The sequence below is a fragment of the Mixophyes fleayi genome, chromosome 10 (assembly GCF_038048845.1).
Source record: "Mixophyes fleayi isolate aMixFle1 chromosome 10, aMixFle1.hap1, whole genome shotgun sequence".
Classification (NCBI taxonomy): Eukaryota; Metazoa; Chordata; class Amphibia; order Anura; family Limnodynastidae; genus Mixophyes; species Mixophyes fleayi.
The window spans coordinates 32,618,119-32,635,541 of NC_134411.1; the positions used below are offsets into that span (position 1 = coordinate 32,618,119).

At 41.3% G+C, this 17,423-nt stretch overlaps 1 protein-coding gene across 2 annotated transcripts in view; it reads right to left on the reverse strand.

Annotated features, from left to right (window-relative positions):
- Positions 1 to 1,090: 1,090 nt before the first annotated feature.
- TRIM44 (tripartite motif containing 44) overlaps positions 1,091 to 17,423 on the reverse strand; it is a 70,693-nt gene continuing 54,360 nt past the window's right edge. Inside the window, exon 5 of one of the 2 annotated variants that reach the window (XM_075188350.1) lies at positions 1,091 to 1,841. In XM_075188350.1, the coding sequence (XP_075044451.1) occupies positions 1,763 to 1,841 (79 nt within the window). In that variant the 3' untranslated portion in view covers positions 1,091 to 1,762. Of the gene's footprint in view, positions 1,842 to 14,126; positions 16,951 to 17,423 lie in introns of those variants that run through there. The other variant, XM_075188349.1, reaches the window with a different exon arrangement.

Here is a 17,423-nt window from a genome sequence, read left to right on the forward strand (position 1 = left end):
TTACTACGCCCACAGCCTGACCACAAATGTGTCTGTTTGTAATTGTTGGACAATTTGCTGTCCCATAAATTCTGAGACAAGTGTTTCAGTCCAGGCCATTATATTAGCAGACCTGGGGGTAAATGTATGAACCTCCGGATACTTCAACTTTAAAGCGGCGCTGCCTTGTAAAGGGAGACTTCCCTTTACAAGGCAGCGGCGCTTTAAATTTAAGCGCTGAAGACGCTGAACTCGCCGGAGTTGAAGAATCCGGAGGTTCATACATTTACCCCCTGGTGTTAAGTGATAGTTAAAGCAAATGCAGCTCTTTGAGTGCACAGGTCCACAGCTCATTCTACTGTTTTTTACGATTATCCGCTCCAAGTCTTGCAAAAGTCAGATATCACTGGTAGGACTTTTGCATCAACCCCCAAATCAATTGCAAAGTTTTCAGATAAAATAATTCTCACTAAGTCCTGATTTGTGTCTTAATTCATGAGAGTCTTTGTTTTGAACAATTTGAGAAGACGTCAAGGGGACAAGTGTGTGTGTGTGGGGGGGGGGGGGGGGGGGGTGAAGATGTGACTTGTGTCATCATGGGCCTTATCCCCCCACGAGCAACGATGCAATTTACATCATCACGTCGCAGGTGTAGGTGATATGAAAAAAGTTTCTTAAACTCTAAGCTGGGTCATGTTTGTAAGCCCACAGTAGAAAACAAACATCCAGGTTAATTAGGGTAACAGAATAAACACATATATCATTTCCCAATAATGATTTTTATTACGTTTTCTCAGTTAAAAGGGTTCAGAAAACAAAAAGTAAAATAGGGAACTTAGGAGGTAGGAGAGGGGATCAAAGAGGGCGAGGAGGGTTCAAAAGGGGGTCAGTACACAGCAACATAAACACATATATCATTAAATAAAAATAAAACACAATGTATAACTATCTGAAACATATATGGATGAAGGATAAATTCTGATTCAGCTGGTATCTTTGTAGCTGGGGGCAAATGCCCTTTTTTATCTTGCTTTAAAACCAGACCAGTTATAAAAGGCAAAATGCCTCTGAAAAAAAAAACACCCAACTATACAATGTTTGCTAATCTATGGAATAAATATTACTTGCAGTTAGGTGATAAGTGCATTACTTTGCAAAACACAGATCATTCGAGCAGGCAGTGGAGGGAAGCAGCTGCATTAGCACAGACAGGAATGTGCAATATTGTACTCGTGGGGGATGGGAATCTTGTAAGGATTTAGACAGTAATCTGCCTGCAGTATTCCATCAAACAATGGACAGTCGGGAAGGCATTCAGGGGGCCTCTGGCAAAATGAAGGGTCGCGTTGGGTCACTGCTCTGTGATTTGAAGGTCGGGTGAGGCTAGAAATGTTCAAAGTGCAATATACAGACTGACTATCAGTCACACAGATACAATGGCCATTCATAAGGTTGGTCACGCGTGTACTCCTACAGCAAAGATAGGCAATCTGTGCCGCTCTGGGAGTTGTGGAACTACAAGTCCCAGCATGCCTTGGCAGCCAGATGCTCTGTGCCCCCACTGGATATTAATCCACCCGCTATGTGAGATTGTAAGCTTGCAAGCTGGGCCTTCTCACCTATTTGTCTGTTTTACCCAGTTTGTTTATTAGTTTACTATGTTTGTCCCCAATCGTAAAGCGCTACGGAATATGTTGGCGCTATATAAATAAATGATGATACTTATGAGTGGGTTATTTCCTCTTTGAGGCACTAGGCAGAACCAAGGAATAATTAGGACTGATCAGAGATTGAATGACATATCCAGGACCGATTTTGCCATGTTTTTGCATGCAGTCCACTTGTAAGACACTGCAAGTAATCTGCAAATAGAAAAAAAACCACTTAAGTTTACAGTCTTAAAATCACATATTACATTTGCAGTCTACGTTCATTATGTCCTAAAATAGTTTACAATTCTCAAACTGTTACAGATCTCTAATAAATAAACAACTGGAATTAAATTGGCTCTGTACTGACATCTGTTGGCCATAAGTGGTACTACAGTAGCTGTACTTGACATCTGTAAATTAACCTATGTACTGTAAGTGGGTATGAATAACAGTAAGCAGTGGCCACTGAGCATAGTAGCTCTTGCTTTTGGCAGTAGGGTTTCCATCTATGTGTGAAATAGAGAAGGCTTGTTAAACATCAGCGGTATCCAGCCCAGCATGAATATCAACAAGATAAATCCTCAATGTCATGCCCTGACCTGCAGAAGATTGGATTATGATTTTCATACCTCCAGATTTATGAGATTAGTATTTGTACAAGGGCTTAGACCGAAATGTCTTTGTAGCAAGTAAAATGAACGTCTGAGGCCCTCAGAATATTAATACGTGGACAATGCTCATTGCCAAGTGTGAGTAATTTTAAAAATAGCTTCAGATTACAGAGAACTAAATCTTGATAACAAGTCAAAGCATTATAAGGATTATGTAACATTATATAGATGGGCTAGTATTCCAGTGACTACATTGAGTTTAATGTGTAGTAATCTTTTTCACTATCTGCTTAAAACACAATTGCTCTATATAATTGGCCATAATGAGTACATCCCTTAATATTCTGGAATAGGCTCTTGCAAGAAGCTTGGTGTGCATAGAAAAATCACTTCCTCCGTGGAACAAATCCTCAGCCTGTTTTACAAGGACTGTTTAGATTTCTAACATTTACTAATCTGTTGTTCTGAAAAGAGAATACAATGTCCAGCCTATGTTATTATTCTGTGTACAAATGTCAGTGTTCAATTTTTCGGGAACCCCAAAATATGCAGTTATCAATAGAATACATTGCACATCTGACAATCGAAGATCCCAAAAACAAGTTCTGTAGCCCAACCTGAGGTACTGATGGGATCGGACAGAAGACAAAAACCTCACACGGAACGTTAGCTCCCTGTGGTATCACTGGCTCTTTAGAGACTCTTTAGCCAATCACACAAGCTCTGGCGTTGCACTGATGAAAGATAGAGGGGTACCACCCTCCTCAGCATTTCACTGACGGACACGATAGACCTCTCTGTTCATGTCAGAATGTGGCTTTACACGCTCTCGAAATTTGTTTTTCTTTTACCTTTTTCACCCCAGCTAGCATTTACTCTTTGATAAGTATAATTAGGGAACATTCTTGTGCTCAATCCCATTGAATCTCTCTAACTCTGCTGTTACAACACACTTGCGTGTCTGAAAGGAAGCTGCATTCCTGTGATCACAGCGAGTCCTACAAAAAGCGTGAAGCAAGTGGGGCGTCTGCGGATAGATTTTCTAGTTTGACGTGAATACATTCCAGTCTTTCAAATAGCAAAATAGAGACTCAGAGATTAGTGTGAATGGCTGCATGTTGGCTCAGATTTCACACATACACACGCAACACAACCTTTATATAACACAAATCCTCATTAAACAGATTAAACACATTACACCAAGACACGGCAAAACATTAAACAAACAGTTATGCATATGGAGCAGGATTGGCGCAGTTTAGACAGCTAAGCTAATGTTTACTCAATTTGGGCTATATTTATCATAAAGAGGGAGGAACATGCCTTGGGAAGCACTGCTGGGGGGAGCAGAAAATTAATTGAATTTCCTTTGTCTGTTGCAGCGCTGCTAAGTCTGACGGCTTCTTAATTTCAATTTCCGAGTCTGGTCACCAATGTACTACTCTGTGAGTAAGGATACATGTAAAAGTATCCCAGAGATAACTTGTATCTTTACAAAGAGAGACAGCAGCGAATGTCATATTCACTGAAAACCGTACGAAAAATGATTACCTTTGAAAACAACCAAATTACCATGATATTCCTTTGGTATCTGGTGACTTAATATGGCACACAATGATAAATGATTAAATACCACCTGCAAGTACTCACTCTAGGGTGTATTTACTAAACTGCGGGTTTGAAAAAGTGGAGATGTTGCCTATAGCAACCAATCAGATTCTGTTATTTTGTAGAATGTACTAAATAAATAACTAGAATCTGATTGGTTGCTATAGGCAACATCTCCACTTTTTCAAACCCACAGTTTAGTAAATATACCCCCTTGTCTCTTAGTTGTTAGAACCCACCTTGTAACCCAGCATAGGCAAGCCGAGGTGGGAAGGAGGGGTTCTAGTGCCTGGAAACTCCCCTCCAAACCTGGGGCACTGTATAATTGAGGTGGCTGGACCCTGCCCCCGCTTCACACGGCTCTGCTCGAAAAGAGAGTTGCGTACCCCTAACATTAGTGCACGCAGCATTGCCCATGTATATTATGGGGATAGGGAGTGTTGGAGAGCAGCCAAACACTCTCTAAAATTATAGCCACGCCCCCATGCATGCTGGTCACGCCCACTGCTGGCGTGGTGTGGAAACCCCCCTCTACAAATCCTGCGTTTGCCCCTGGCCAGGTCCCTACACGGACAGGTGGCCGTTTTCTTACTACTGGGTGAAGACTAAACCACCATATGCGGCTCAGAGTGTGAGGTCGGTCCTTACAACCCTATACCATTACAATAAAATAACCAGGTGCCATCTTGGTACTGTACCAGGATAGATCTAGGGCAGCACATACTTAGATTATGGCTCTGGACTTTACTCCTTAATTATTATTTATTTATGCATATGGTACAACAATATTCTACAGCGCCATACAGTAAGTAAAACGAGCATAGTACAAGAACTGTGCAAATACAACCAGCAAGATACAGAAGAAGCCAGGATGCCAAGAAATTAGACATAAAACATTAGAATTAATAGGTAAGGTAGAGATGAACCATAAAGTATTGTACAAAACATATAAGAGACATAATACAAGGATGCACAGGTGGAAGAGATGGGGGCATACGAGAAAACAGGAAGAGATATGGCTCTGTAGCAGAGAGCTTGCAATCTAATTTCTGATATAAAAGATACCATGTCGATTAATACAATGTGTTTTTTTTATAAAATCTGAGTTTAAAAGGACTTTTGAGCATCATCTTAAACCTAAATCACCTGGCCTATACATACTTATCCATAAAATCATCATCACCATTTATTTATATAGCGCCACTAATTCCGCAGCGCTGTACTGAGAACTCATTCACATCAGTCCCTCCCCCATTAGAGCTTACAGTCTAAATTCCCTAACACACACACACACACACACACACACACACACACACACACACACAGAGACATGCAGACAGACACAGACTAGGGTCAATTTTGCTAGCAGCCAATTAACCTACCAGTGTTTTTGGAGTGTGGGAGGAAACCGGAGCACCCGGAGGAAACCCACGCAAACACGGGGAGAACATACAAACTCCACACAGATAAAGCCATGGACCCATGACCCCAGTGTCTGTAAGGCAGAGGTGCTAACCACTATGCCACCGAGCTGCCCCTAGATTAATAAACATTAATAAAACAATACTGGGTAATACATACAGACAGAGAGGTAAGAGAATCCTGCTCGCAAGCTTACAATCTATAGGACAATGGGAGTTAGAAACACAAGGGCATGTGCTACATCATATTGCATATTGGACCAGCTAGAATGCAAAGGTAAAAGTATTAAGTGGGCTGTATGATCAGTCACACAGCAATGTTGGTCAGAGGGTTGTTGCAATGTGTTAGCTGTGTAGATGTTGGTAATAAATTAACCTAGGGAGATTAAGATTCTGGTTGAGGAATATTATAAGCTTGTCTGAAGAGGTTGGTTTTCAGAGAACGCTTGAAGGTTTGAAGACTAGAGGAAATTCCACAAAGTGGGTGAAGCCGGAAAAATGTCCTGTAACTGGGAATGGGAGGATCCGATGAGAGTGGATGAGAGACGCAGATCTTGTGCAGAACGGAGGTGTCGAGTTGGGAGATATTTCGAGACAAGTGAGGAGATGTATGTTGGTGTAATTTTGTTGATGGCCTTGTATGTTAGTAGAAGAATTTTATATTGGATTTGTTGAAATACAGGCAACCAATGTAGAGACTGACAGAGTGGATCAGCAGAGGAAGAACGGTTTGCAAGGAAAATCAATCTAGCCGCTGCGTGCAAAAAAGATTGTAGGGGTTCAAGTTTGATTTTGGGAAGATCAGTAAGGAGGGAATTGCAAATGTCTAATATATTTATGCAAGCTGTTCTAAATAATATTTGGTCTTATCACGTGATACCGAACACACAAGTTGAGATAGCTCCTGCACTAATCTTATTTATCCAGGTTATAGGACCTCTAGTGGGACCTAACAGCAGTGCAGAGGGACTGCAGCTGCAGGTGCCTGGGAAAGATGAGACAAGTCCTTGTGAAAAACTCTTGTTACATTTTAAAGAATCCAAATCCCCGCTGCCCCCGAGGTTTACAGTATATTGTGTCTTACAGTCCATGTTACTGCACTCTAGTCTGTACATTATGTATCTCTCGCTGTAAATCATAAGAATACTGTGAGTAGCCAAGTGATTGTGACTATATAAAGACACAATGTCACAGACCGAATGCTCTTATATAGGTCATGAGTCTCCGAGGTGACTTGTAACATCCGTAATAATTGCATTGTGGCTTATAACTCCCAGTTTGTATATATAACAGCATCACATGTGTATTGTAGCTCAATTGTCAGAAACTCTAAAATATATATATATATTTTTTTAGTTCATTTCTTTTTACCCTAATACACATCCCTCTGCTTTTCACGAAAGGCCAACGATATGGCTTCTAATATTAATTTATTTTATACGGTCTAATAATCTTGTTTACAGCAGTTTAGCTAAGAACCGGAGAACTGAGTGGCTTTCCCTTTTTCGCCGTTTCATAAAAGAAGATTTAGGTTCTGGAAAAGACAGTGACGTATCCAGATTTATAAGACAGCGTCACTTCAAGTTGCGGTAAATAGTAGATTCTCAAAAATGTAACTATTTAGCAAAATTTGTAACATTTAAATATGTAAACATATGTACTGGATACAATGTTATTGTTATTATTACACATTAGTAATAGAAGCCTTGTTTGTAAACGTGAGCTAAGTTCTTGTACATTCTCTCAGTATTTATTTACAATTAATATCTACTGACATTTATTTATATGGCGCCAGATACACTGTAACGCTTTACAATTGGGGACAAACATAGTAGTAAAACAGACAAAGCCTTAAGATGATCTAAAACTTACGGTCTATTTTGATGTACACATTTTACATCTGTCTGTCCGTCTCCGTCCCCCGCGCAAAATAAACTTTTTCCATAGGGACTGTTGTTGTGACTGCGGCAGTCATATGCAACCATCAGTCCAAGGCATCTAATACCTCTTTAACATTTCTCCCAGGATTGATACAAATGTTTTCGTTTTTTCATTTAGGGTATTATTTTGTACTAAAAAAAAAATAAAAAAAAAATTCCCCCAAATATATTAAGAAAAGTAGCATTTATTTATTTTTTAACTTCTCTGCTGCTTTCTGGAAGAGAAATTAGCATGCATTTATATTAATATTTTAAATATTATGAACTGGAGGTTTCAGCCAACCTGTTTCATCTCTCACATCCCCTCCATGTTTTCTGCAATAGACCTTGGCAGACAGACAGGGCCGTTGTTAGTTTATCGTCACTGTCTTGCAACAATGTTGCTGCATTCTGCAAACTGGCTGACCATTAGGTTATGTACACTCCAGGTAAGACTATATATATGTACACAGTACACACTAGGGATCTCCATAGCATGCAGGGAATGCTAAGACAACAGAGGTAATAATGTAATTGTTTTACCCATTGTATATATGGCCTTCAGAGGCAAACCTAGGATTTGTAGAGGGTGGGTTTCCACACCGTGCTGCCAGTGGGCGTGGCCAGCATGCATGGGGGCATGGCTATAATTTTAGAGAGTGCTTGGTTGCTCTCCAACTTTCCCTTTCCTCATAATATACAGGGGCAATGCTGTGTGCACTACTGTTAGGTGCACGCAGCTCTCCCTTTTCGAGCAGAGACGTGTGAAGCGGGGGCAGGGTCCAGCCACCTCAATTATACAGTGCCCCGGGCTTGGAGGGGGGTTTCCAGCTACTGAGAAATCCCCCTTGGTTTGACTATGGCCCTTATTGTTGTACATTTAAACTATTACTTTTCAGAAATTGCATTAAACCAATGAGGGGCAACGTGAAAGAGGTGGAGAGCCGCTTGCGTGGGCCTCTAGTCTTCAAAGGGTCTGCACAGAGGAAGGAGGGAGAGCACTGAGTAAACCCACCTCCTCCAGTTTTGCCGCATGACCTCCCTGCACTGTGCAGAGGAGGTCACATGACATGGAGGTCAACTACGCCCGTTCTTTGCTGCCTGTAGCCCACCGCTGCATTAAACCATACATTCTAACTGTCCCGATGTCAGCGGGATAGTCCCGAATCGTGGATCTCAAAAGGGATGGGAGTGGTCTTATGCAAAATTGGATGGCGTTACATCCCAAAGTGAGCATTTGGGGCGGATTGGGTGTTTGTGTTTGTATCCCAATTTTGCATGTTTGAACGTTGGGATAATGATAAATGTTTCCGTATCATATTAATCATGAAATATAACAAATATTACAAACACACTGCAACACAAGAGTCTAAATTCAGCAAAGGACCTAAGGGAGCCTTTATAGCAGGGGTCAGGGAACTTTTTACCTTTTACCCCCAAATATATTTAGATACGCCGACGTTACCCCCTTGATTTGAAAGGAAGGAAATCATATATTATTAATTATTGGAATTCAAAATTTTATTGAATCTATTAAAAAAATTCTTTGAAAGCTTCAACTTCAAAACTTCAGGTTTTGGAGAAATGATGTTGCTTCATTTTTGATACGAGAGCATCAATATTGGGGCATTTTGATGTCAGAGCAATTTGGATACAGTCTTCAGCGTCCAATCGATTTCTCTGCTTTGTTTTTATGGTCGTTAGAGTGGAAAATCCTTGTTCGCAAAGGTAGGTTGTTGCAAAAGGCAGCAACTTTTTGACTGCCTCCTCATGTGCAATTTTGATGCCTTTGCAGCTGTTGACATCCAAAAATATGACAGATCTGCTTTGTTTTCAAATGCAATACGTGCTTCATTATTGCATCGAAGCTCAAGAAGTGCCTCTGCCAACCCTTGAGGCTCTTCTGGTACAACAGCAATTTCACATTTAAGGGGTCTACAATCCAACTGACAGCATGTGAATCGGCAGCATTACCCCCAGGAATTTTATTTTTACCCCATTTGGGGTAATTTACCCCTGTTCCCTGACCACTGCTTTACAGTCATGTCACAAGCCCACCAGGCCCATCTTATCCGCTTACGCCATATAATTTCACTGACTTCTAATGCAGTAATCCTGCTCCATCATTCATTTTATTCCCCACTTTCATGTGACAACTACACATTTCTCACAGCTTCGGTGACACTACCGGTGGTCTCTCCCTGGTATTTATAAGCTTTGCTTCATGGACAGAATCTGACCTCTTGGTCTCTTCCAAGGCCCCATCCCTGAGAATCCAGACATAATCCTCATAAATCTTCTCCCCACTCATCAGCTGTCAGGGGCTGAGTAAGAAGAGAGATCAGGTCATTTCATGGGATGCAAATCACTATCTGTCCGAGTCACCGCTTTGGGGACATTCCTGTAAATTGGGGGAGAGGACAGGGCTGCATTTTACAACATGACTAATTACCAACGTAAAAATATCTTTTCTTTTTTGGGAGTCCTGCTACCATGTTACCAGCATTAAGAACACGTGTCTGCGGAAGGGTTAACCCCAGGGAACAAACAAGTATAAAATAACAGTCTCAGTAATCTCACTAATACATAGAAACAAAGGCTGCAATGATTGATGGGAGAGGCTGTACACTGGGAATAATACCTATCAGTACTAACAAATTACACTTTCTGTGCAAAGGGAAACGGCTGCAATGCCTTATACAGGGAGAGGGGCTATAATGAGGTAACTGGATGCAGTTGTCCTAGAGAAAAATGTCTGGAATTTGAAAAAAAATAAAAATAATCTAATTTAGTTTACAAGTCTATGTCAGTCGTTTCTATCTCGTTGACAGATCTAATAATCATTAAAGTGACAATATGTTTTACTGTTTACACTATGGAAGTTAGTCTAGTAATCTGTGTGTTTGGAGCTGAATCATCCACTACACAACACAGGTCTGGCGTTTTATTTGATTATTTTTTTTGGGAGGGGTATTGGGATATCCCAGAGTCCCAGAGCAATATCACACTGACATGGGGTCCCAGGATCATCATCACTATTTATTTATATAGCGCCACTAATTCCGCAGCGCTGTCCAGAGAACTCACATCAGTCCCTGTCCCATTGGAGCTTACAGTCTAAATTTCCTAACACACACACACACACACACACACAGACAGACAGAGAGAGAGAGACTAGGGTCAATTTGTTAGGAGCCCATTAACCTACCAGTATGTTTTTGGAGTGTGGGGGGAAACCAGAGCACCTGGAGGAAACCCATGCAAACATGGGGAGAACATACAAACTCTACACAGATAAGGCCATGGTCAGGAATTTAACTCATGACCCCAGCGCTGTGAGGCAGAAGTGCCAACCACTGAGCCGCCGTGCAGGATAATGATAAATTAGCACTTGGGTTCCCAGTTATTATTATTATTTAGTGGATTATGATTAGAAATTTGAATACCGAGAAAAAAATTTTTGTAAATGGAAACTAAGGCGGAGTTGGTGTAAGAGCAGCGATTACGGAGAAGGGAATAAACGATAGGATTCTTGGAAGAAAGGTTCATTTAATATTTTTGAAAATGTGATAGAAAGTGGTAGACGGTTCCAAACAAGAGGATCTGCCCAGGAGAAGTCACATGTATTTGATGAACTTATGAGAGAGGAAGATATTAGGAGGACACTGGAGGAACGTAGAGGAAGATTGGGAGAGACTTTATGGATGAGATCAGAAATCTAGGTCGGCATCTGCTGGCAAAGCTCAGCACTTTATTTATTCTGCAGTATATGAAGGAGATGACGGAGAAGGACAGCAGATGGGGAAGAAGGGAGGGTGTAGAGGCGCTGTAGCAGCATTCATGAATGACAGCAAGGGTAATAACTTAGTAATTGGTATGCCAGTCAGAAGGAGGTGGTAATAGCACAAGGTGGGATGTAAAGCTGGGTACACACCACACGGTTTTCATCCAATAATCGTCTAAATCAGCCGACATACGACCGCTCGTTCAAAAGTCAGGTCAGTGTGTGCAGTGACACGATGGTCGAAAGTCTGCCCAAGTGGACGAATGTCGCCTCATTTGGTTGGTCGTACCGTTTAATATTTTCGTTCCAATCTCGTTTCCATTGTGTAGTGTGTATAAACTTCCGACCGATCCACAACAGTGAGTACGAAATTACAGTCATTGCTCACGACAACATGGCTGTAAAAAGTCGCTAAAGGGAAGGCCTTCCAAATACTACGTTTGAAGTCCAGCACTGAGGTCCGGATTCCGGTCCACGTTGTTGGCGTCCTGTGCCGTTTCAGGTTTCTTTACAAAGAAACGTCTCTTGTTTAATATCCTCTGCTCTGACAGATGCAACACAATGCAAGATACGTACAATACATATGTGGAACATAAAGTCCCAGCAGAACACACAGAAAACAAATAATGAAAAACATTTTTTTTTTTAAAAAAAGTTTTGTTTTTTTCACTTTCGCCCCCGTGTAATGCATGCATCATGTTTGTCACCATACATAAAATGCATTTTTACAGTTACTCCTGATTGCAAACACATGTTCTAGCTGCATACACGACCATCATACAATTGAAAAACACGTACCTGAGATGCCCAAAGCTTGAGTCGGGTGCTGCTGCATGCACTTGAGCATACTCTTACCATGCATTGTCTATGTACACATGGCCAGTCTCCTCCCTGTTCCACCCATGAAATTGTAGGCTGTCTAGAGAGGCAACTTTTATCTATCAGTGTCCCAGCTAAAATTTAGTCAAGCCCAGGTGTGCCATTCGAGTATGTGTGTATGTGTATATATATTTACGTCTCATTTTACGATGCCAATATCATATTAACAGTAATGGGACCTGCAGGTAAACGTTATGCCACACAGTAGTGCCCCCAATTCATATTATGCCTTATAGTTGTGCCCCCTATTGATAGTATGCCACATAAATGTGCCCCCTATTGATAGTATGCCACATAAATGTGCCCCCTATTGATAGTATGCCACATAAATGTGCCCCTCAATTTTTAATGCCACACCTACCTTTGGAGACACATCTTCCTCTCCAGAAACCCGGTAATTGCTTCACTAAAGCAGCCGAAGATAGCCGAAACTGAGCTTCTGCGCATGCGCAGAAACTCCATTTCGGCTGTCATCGGCTGCTTTAGTGGGACAGCTGCAGCGCCAGCGTGCCAGACAGAAGTGGTCCGTGTGCCAGGTCTGGCAAGCATGCCGAGGGTTGCCAACCCCTAGTATATAGCATGGTCAAAAATGGCTTCCTTTTGAAGAAACATATCAAAAAGTAATTTTAATCTGTTCAATGGACAACCACGCCTCCTCTCCCAGGAGAATGCAACAGATTTACCTCATAACTCTGAGAGAAAAAAATAAACAAAACACTTCAAGGGGATTCTTGTTTTAATAGCTTCAAAACCATGATCTGTGACATAAATCAAATCAATTTGACCTGACATGTATAAAATTAAATTGTGAACCCTCAACATTCTATTCAATTGTATTGGATTTTCTGTCACTGATGGTTAATTTAGGAGCTGACAGAGTACGTGGTGCCTGCACACGGCAGACATTTTGTGGGCTAGACCAACATTCCAGAGAATGAATCAATACATTAGGAACTAGTGACATGACTGAAGCATGAGACGCACGTAATGATACTTGTTCCCTCAAAATGGCTTCTTCCAAGGTCTGTAGGTGACCGGTGCACTTTAAATATCTTCTTCCTGGGGTGCTCCTGAGTATTTTGAGGAATGTGCCTATGTTGGCGCGGTCTGGGCCTGTAATCCTCAGGCAGAGCTTTAAGACGAACCGATTGACGTACTGATCTGTGGGAGCCCTGCGCTCCCCTGCCCCGTAGCGGTTCTCATCAGGAGACACAACAATGACACAGTTGTCTTTTACAAGAAGCTGGAAAGACTTAGAACAAATCAGCGCTCTCAAATTAATCAGCGAGACGCCACTGATGTCTTTCAGCTGACTGATGAAACCGCTTTGATTACGCACTTCTGACAGAGCATCCACAGTACAAGGACTGTTGTGGGCAAAACTAGGTAAAGCACAGTTAAAGCCTTAATTATAAAAACAAGCACGAAAGCAAAGTCTTTTCAAGGAAAAGCACCATAGAAATCCTTTGGCATAACTTCCTTTCTTGACTATTTTTCTGTTGTTGCAGTTTTTTCTTACCTTTGTTCTGGCTAATAGAGAGCGCACTCTATTCCCAGATTTACATATTGCCGTTGGTAGGATGCAAGCTCCTGGACATACAAGCGTTTCGTCTTTGCTTGGTCTTATAGGCGTCTTTTATTTTCTCATCTTCCTCTTTTATTTTTCCCCTTGCTGTTTTACTCCTCTGCTGATTTTCCTCCTACTCAAGTTAATTGGAACAGCAAGGAGAAAAGTCCCATGCTGCTACTAAATGACATCAAAACAAATGAAAAACATTCTTAAGTATGTACTGTACTATAGACAAATGTATTGATGGAATGTTACGTGTGTACGTGTTTTCTGTGCTTCAAACCCCACACAAAATTATTTTTTTTTAAAAAATGCCCAATTGTTCAGGCATATAAAAACAGCTCACAGGTGCAAAACCATACTTGCTGCTCCTCACTTATGGAACACCCTACCCCACCTGACCAGGCTCTTCACCAACCTTTCAAGCACTCTCTTAAAACCCTTCTCTTCACTATAGCCTATCCTACCCTCACCTGATACTACTTCCTCTTGGTACTATCAACTACCATCTTGTTCCACTTGTCCCTATCGTCTCAGCTTTGCCCTCTCCCTTTAATTTGTAAGCACTCAAGCACAGGGCACTCTCTATCCCCTGTCAACCTGGTGTATCCTTGTTATGTTTCCACGTACAATTTGTTATATTGACTGTCAGGGGCTTCAGAGTTTTGTGGCGTCTTAAAAATCAATACAAGGAAGAAATACATTGTTTTAGTTAATTGATCTTTTTATTATTGCAAACATTTCAGCTATGCAGTAACAATACACCAGGGTGATTTTAACTTAAAGCGCCGTTGTCGTCTACACACTATATAGAGCAAGACATTTCCTGTGCTGTCTACACCAATGTTCAAGTATTTCTGTATTACATATTATCAATTCACTTGGAACCAGCAAACACATTGAGGCAATAAGTGATTCAATAATGTCACGGATTCCTAATGGAAATCATAAACTGCGTCTTCACACTAGCTGCCCCCACAGTCTGTAGTCAAGGGTACGCTTTAAGTTTGTGATAAATCTTTTTTTTTTTTTTTTTTTTATAATTTTCTACCTATTTCAAGGAGATCTATTTCATCTCTTATATCTCAATTCCCATGAAAGTGCTCGGCAACAAGTGTTGGCTATTAAAATTTAACACTCGTTTTATTCTGAATCACAAACGGAGGACGTGTACAGGGAAACCTGAGTCTTCGTAGACGCGCTTTACATAAGCCATCTGCTAACGTCACTCAGCCAGCGCTTCAATTAAAGGTGTGATATTACATAGCGCACTCAGAACGCACTCTGCTCACGTATTAATTATTCCTATCTATGTTAATATCTTCTTCATCCCAAGGTAACACAACCACTGAGGAGTAGAAAACTGCTAATAGACTCGGAAACACTGCACTTAATTAGAGACACGGAGTGCTAATTACATACATAAGCATAAATAGAGGAAACCCAGTTATAAAAATAGCTCAGATTTAATACAGGAAAAACATGACTTTCTTCTTGTAAAGGTATCAAACAATAATAATAAAAAAAACAACTAAAATAAAACAGGTATACAACAAAACCACAGTACTGTCCTGCCATCTTCTGACAGAATGGGTTCATTTATTTTATTTTCGGATTAACGTAGAAACATTTAATTTCTGCTTTCAGAGATCTATCTATAGACTGAACTTCCGAGTGCAACCTTGTCCGCTTTCACCCCTAAAGCGGTATTCTCCCAACCAATGACAGAATGGAGAGGGAAGTGGTGTCAGTGTTGCCGGGCAGATAGTGTCACATTTCCCAGTATGGTAGGTGGGTAGTGTATGAAGCACGTGATTGGACAAGAGCTACGTACACTGTACACCACGTTGCTCCTGAAGTAGTTAGGACGGGTTTAGCCTCTTGCTCCTGTCAGCTGACCATGATGTAAGATTAGGGGGCTGGGAGGCTATGTGCTAGCAACAGTGAGTTGTGGGGTCAAGCCCCCACACCAGGGGTATATAGCAGGTGATTAACTAAGGAGAGCATGTCCAAAAGCGAACAACCCTTTTAATTTGCTACTATTCTTCCTCATACTTGCCAACTCTTGCCAATGTCCGGGAGACTCCCAAAATCTGAGTCGGTCTCCTGGACTTCTGGGAGAGCAGGCAATTCTCACGATTCCCGGCTGGCTCTGCAAATTAGATGGAGGGGCGTGCCTTAGTGGCACCGTGTTCATGTTGTTGTGGCACCGTCCCCCCATTTTTATTGGCCAAAAAAGTGATGACTGCTTTGGGGGCAGAGCTAACGACACGATTAACGATACACCCAGCTGCCTCCCAGGACACAAGTTACCAATGTTGGCAATTATGTTCTTCCTCAACTAAAAAATGGCCTTTTTTACACTGAATCACCAAGAGAACATTATAATTAGATATTACCTATTGAAATAAAAAGTTGTATATATGAACATGGATGAGTGTGACTGTACCCACTACTCTGTGCTCTGGGGGGACCCTGCTCCTTTCAATATCTAATTCTGAGTCTGTGATTTCCGATTGTCTTTATTTCCCTCCTCACATCATAACACCGTCCCCAACTGCATGCTGCTCTGCCCTGGTTCGGGTAATCTGCAGGGATCGGGAGTGGTGTTTGTGTGAATTGGTGCAGAACACATTTTGTCCCTATTTTTCCTCTGTAAATGTTGCTTGGTATGGCAGAGGCTACAAGCACACTTTAAATAAACCCTAGTTGCTGTATTGGACAAATGCAAGAACCAATTAAAAAGAACAAGTAAATATAAAACAGGTAACGTTGCATTTCATAGAGGTCAATAATCCATCAACAAAATTAAAAATTTGGTAATAAAATAGTCTCACAGACCCTCCAATACGACCATTCCACCCAATACAAATGGCTCTACTACTGAGCTTCCCAGTTATATTACTACTGTAGTTGCCTGGGCTTCATTAATGGATGAGGAGGGTGATTTTTAAACATCAGCTAATTAATTCAGCCCAGGTGACTAGATTTTCCGACTGAAGTTTGGGAATAGAAGATTTTGTACCAAGTGGAAAGTGTCACGTTTGGGTCTAGTCTCATGTCCTATAAGATGGTATTACATGCGTGTATATCACAAGTGTCGCTAACTTAGTCATGTAACACTACTGTCTTGCTCATGAGACAGTGGTCAGTTCACAGACACCTAACGTATTGTCTTAGATGTAGAATATTTGCCCAAGTCCTGCTATTTTTATTTAAGTGCTTCGATAACTTAATAAAACAGAATAAACAAAATAAACTATGCTCGGAAAACTCAATGCACAGAGTGTCCAGGTTCGAGGAGAATGAAAACAGCCCTTAGGTGAGGTTTGGGTAACTGCTGACCCCAAGCATTAATTACGAGTCTCTCCTAAGCTAGCCGGACCAGATCTTGGGGGCGAGATGCTATATGGTGATTAAGAGTCCTGTCATGAAGGTCTTGTTGTCTTCTGTGTTATCACATTCTGCAGGAAGGAACACAGAACACCGGGAGAGATGTAGGGAGAGGCTCTATTGTCCGCTGGAAACTGAAAGAAATAATGATATGTCAGTAAACCATTATCCATAAAAAAATTACACCATAGGACGACATGTAGAGCAAATATCCCCCCCCCATCAAACAATTTTCTGCATGTTTGTTAATGAAATCAAGCCGGTTGGCTTTCAAAGTCTGTAACTAACGGTTTATCCGAGGAATGTAGAACATAATGAGGGAGGTATTGTCTCCGTGTCCTAGGGAGAAGGATAGAGGCAGCCAGGAATAGACATCACAAAGGCATTCAAAGACTATTATAATAGGGTAAGCTGCGCCTTTTACATCGCTGGAGATTATGACAAGATCACCTTGGAGAACAAGCTGAAACCAATATTGTCCTAAAAAGCAGAATGTTAGCTCAGAACTTGAAACATGGAGACTTCCTTATCAAAGGGTGAAAAGCCCTGCTGGGGGCGAAAGACCAGACAATGGGGCATTTTCTCTGCTGCGCCCAATTTACCAAAG